This window comes from Chenopodium quinoa, unplaced genomic scaffold (genome assembly GCF_001683475.1).
Source record: "Chenopodium quinoa cultivar QQ74 unplaced genomic scaffold, ASM168347v1, whole genome shotgun sequence".
In the NCBI taxonomy this organism is placed as follows: domain Eukaryota; kingdom Viridiplantae; phylum Streptophyta; class Magnoliopsida; order Caryophyllales; family Amaranthaceae; genus Chenopodium; species Chenopodium quinoa.
The window spans coordinates 632619-635187 of record NW_018745653.1 but is presented as its reverse complement, the minus strand read 5'-3'; the positions used below and the strand labels follow the sequence as shown (position 1 = coordinate 635187).

The 2569-nt window shown below is 42.6% G+C and overlaps 1 protein-coding gene across 1 annotated transcript; it reads right to left on the bottom strand.

Annotated features, from left to right (window-relative positions):
- Positions 1-1908: 1908 nt before the first annotated feature.
- Positions 1909-2334, bottom strand: LOC110717113. The gene has a single exon (XM_021895757.1). It carries the CDS (start codon positions 2332-2334, stop codon positions 1909-1911), a length of 426 nt encoding a protein of 141 aa, XP_021751449.1.
- Between the last annotated feature and the right edge of the window lie 235 nt (positions 2335-2569).

Sequence of the window (2569 nt, the reverse complement as noted above, 5' to 3'; positions counted from 1 at the left end):
CTCTAGTGTCCAGGTTTTGCACTAAACCCTCTACTCTTCCCTGTCCCCTGTCAGTCCTATCGAGTTGGCTCGTAAAGCCGAAAAGTTATACCGGGCATGAGGGTCAATGTTATAATCAACGGAAGAGGTAAGGATGTCATGTGTGTAGGGTTGGGGTAGTTGTTGGAATTAAGGTTGTGGGTGGGGTGGTGTATGGTGAGCCGCTTGAGCGTCACCTTGACCATCTAACTCAAAAGTGTAGGAAGGCTTACCCTTCTCAAATTTAGTCAAGGTGGGGTTTTGTAGCTTAAAGGCTTTGTCTCTCCTACCCAACTCTCGGTGGATTATCCACCATGTCTCACCACCCATGGGTTGGATCTAATTAAGGCCTTGTAGGTAAGCAAGGTCCATAAGGGTAGAATCCACTACTTTCCTATGGTCGGTTGGGGGTGAAACCTAGATTTTTGACCACAATGTGGGTAACCAACCCACCAAAATAGATAGGTGCCCTAGACCTACCCCCTTCGGTCGCCTTGGCCGCCTTTAGAAGTGTTGGGCTATCCTATGCGGGATGTTCAATTTTTCAGCGCTAGGAATCACATAGGAGGCCAACAATTCTAGATCATCCCTCCTTACATAAGTCGGTTCATGCCTCCCAAAGATGGTGAGGCCAACAAACCGTTGCCAAAATTTTGGCACGGGATGTTGAATCCAAGTTCCCTTGGCATGTTGGAGGTTAGTTAAACCCTCCCCTGTGAGTTTTTTATAGACCACGAAAATATGGTCTTGGGAAGGTTCAATGGGTTTATCTGATTTTAGCTCAAACAATTTACCAAATTCTTTCAAAGTCATTCGCACATCATTGTTAAGCAATCAGAATTGAACATGAGTAATCAAAGCATTAGTTGTTATCATATTAAAATAAGAAATAAATTCCAAAGTCAAATAATCATAAGTGTCATAATGCATTTGAAAAAAACCACTCATTCCAATAGCCTTGAACAATTTGTCTATCAGTTTATCAATTCCTAATCTAGACAATGTAGGACTATGTACAAAGCGAGTAGAAATTACCTGCCTCTGAATGAGGTTAAGAATCCTAGCCCGTTGTTATGTTGAGGGGATCACCACCTCGCCCCACCCCGGAATTTGGAGTTCCGCGTCAACCATTGGTGGTTGTTGTCTTGAACTTTCACCCCTTTGTTGCCTAAATCTCTTGGAAGCCAATGGAGTAGAAATTTGATGAATTTGAAGCTACCTCTCTTAGGATTTTTACAAATATTGAGAGAAAGTGGGAAAAATTGTATGGAGAATGTAGAGGAAGGTGAGAGGATGAAGATTATGTGAAAATTTATAGGTCTTGATGGGAGAATTTGAGGGGATCTTGAAGAGAAAGTGAGTTTGAAGGTATGAAAATGGAGTTTAGAGAGAGAAAGAGTGAATAAGAAGATGAAATAAGGAGGAAAAAAAGAAGTTAATAAGTTAGCCTGATTTATGTGCGCCCGATCAGGCGAGCTTCTGCCCGATCGGGCGAAATACTTGATTCTGGAAGTTGCATTTGCGCGCCCGATCGGGTGACCTCCGCCCGATCGGGCGAATTTCCCTTGAATTACCTTCCTCACTTGCGCGCCCGATCGGGCTAATTTTTGCACGATTTCGTGCGTTACTTACGTGCCCGATCGGGCGAGCTTCGCCTGATCGGGCCCGTGCCCAGCTCGGAGTACGCAAATTCTTCTATTTTTTCTCTTTAAATCTATTTACTTGTTGTACCTGTGCAAAAACATTTTGGAAAGGTAAAATTGCACTCTCTTCACCTCTTTAAAAAAAAAAGGAAAGGAAAAACTAGTCTAGAAAGCAAGAAATACGGGTTGCCTCCCGCAAAGCGCTGGTTTATCTAGGTCCCACACGACCTTCTTACCACCATGTAGCTCAAGATGGAAGTGGAGTTAGGAGGGTTTCCTCCACATCTCTAACAGTAGCGCCCTCATGATACACCTTCAATCGTTGGCCATTCACCTTGAACTCATCAACTTTATCATTAACTAGCTCAACCGAACCAAACTTGTTCACCTTAGTGACAGTGAAGGGGCCTGACCTCCTAGACTTTAGTTTTCTTGAAAAAATCTTCATTCTAGAGTTAAAGAGTAGAACCTTGTCGCCTGGTACGAACTCTTTTGGTAGGATCCTCTTGTCGTGCCACTTCTTGGTCTTTTCCTTGTAGATTCGTGCACTATCATACGCTGACAATCTAAACTCACCCAACTCATTGAGTTGGAAAAGTATTTTCTTACCCGCAACCTTAGAATCCATGATAAGCTCCTTGATCGCCCAAAAAGCTTTGTATTCCAACTCCATAGGAAGATAACATGCCTTACCATATACTAGTCAACAAGGGGAAGTACCAATTGGTGTCTTAAATGCGGTTCGATACGCCCAAAGTGTGTCATCTAGCTTCATACTCCAATCTTTCTTTAATTAACTTATATTTTGGTTTCATAAAATGAAATCAATTAAAAGTGACCATTTACTCACTTTTGGGAGCGTATAGAGCCAAAAAGGCTTTAAAGTTGCCTATGGGACTTCTATCGTT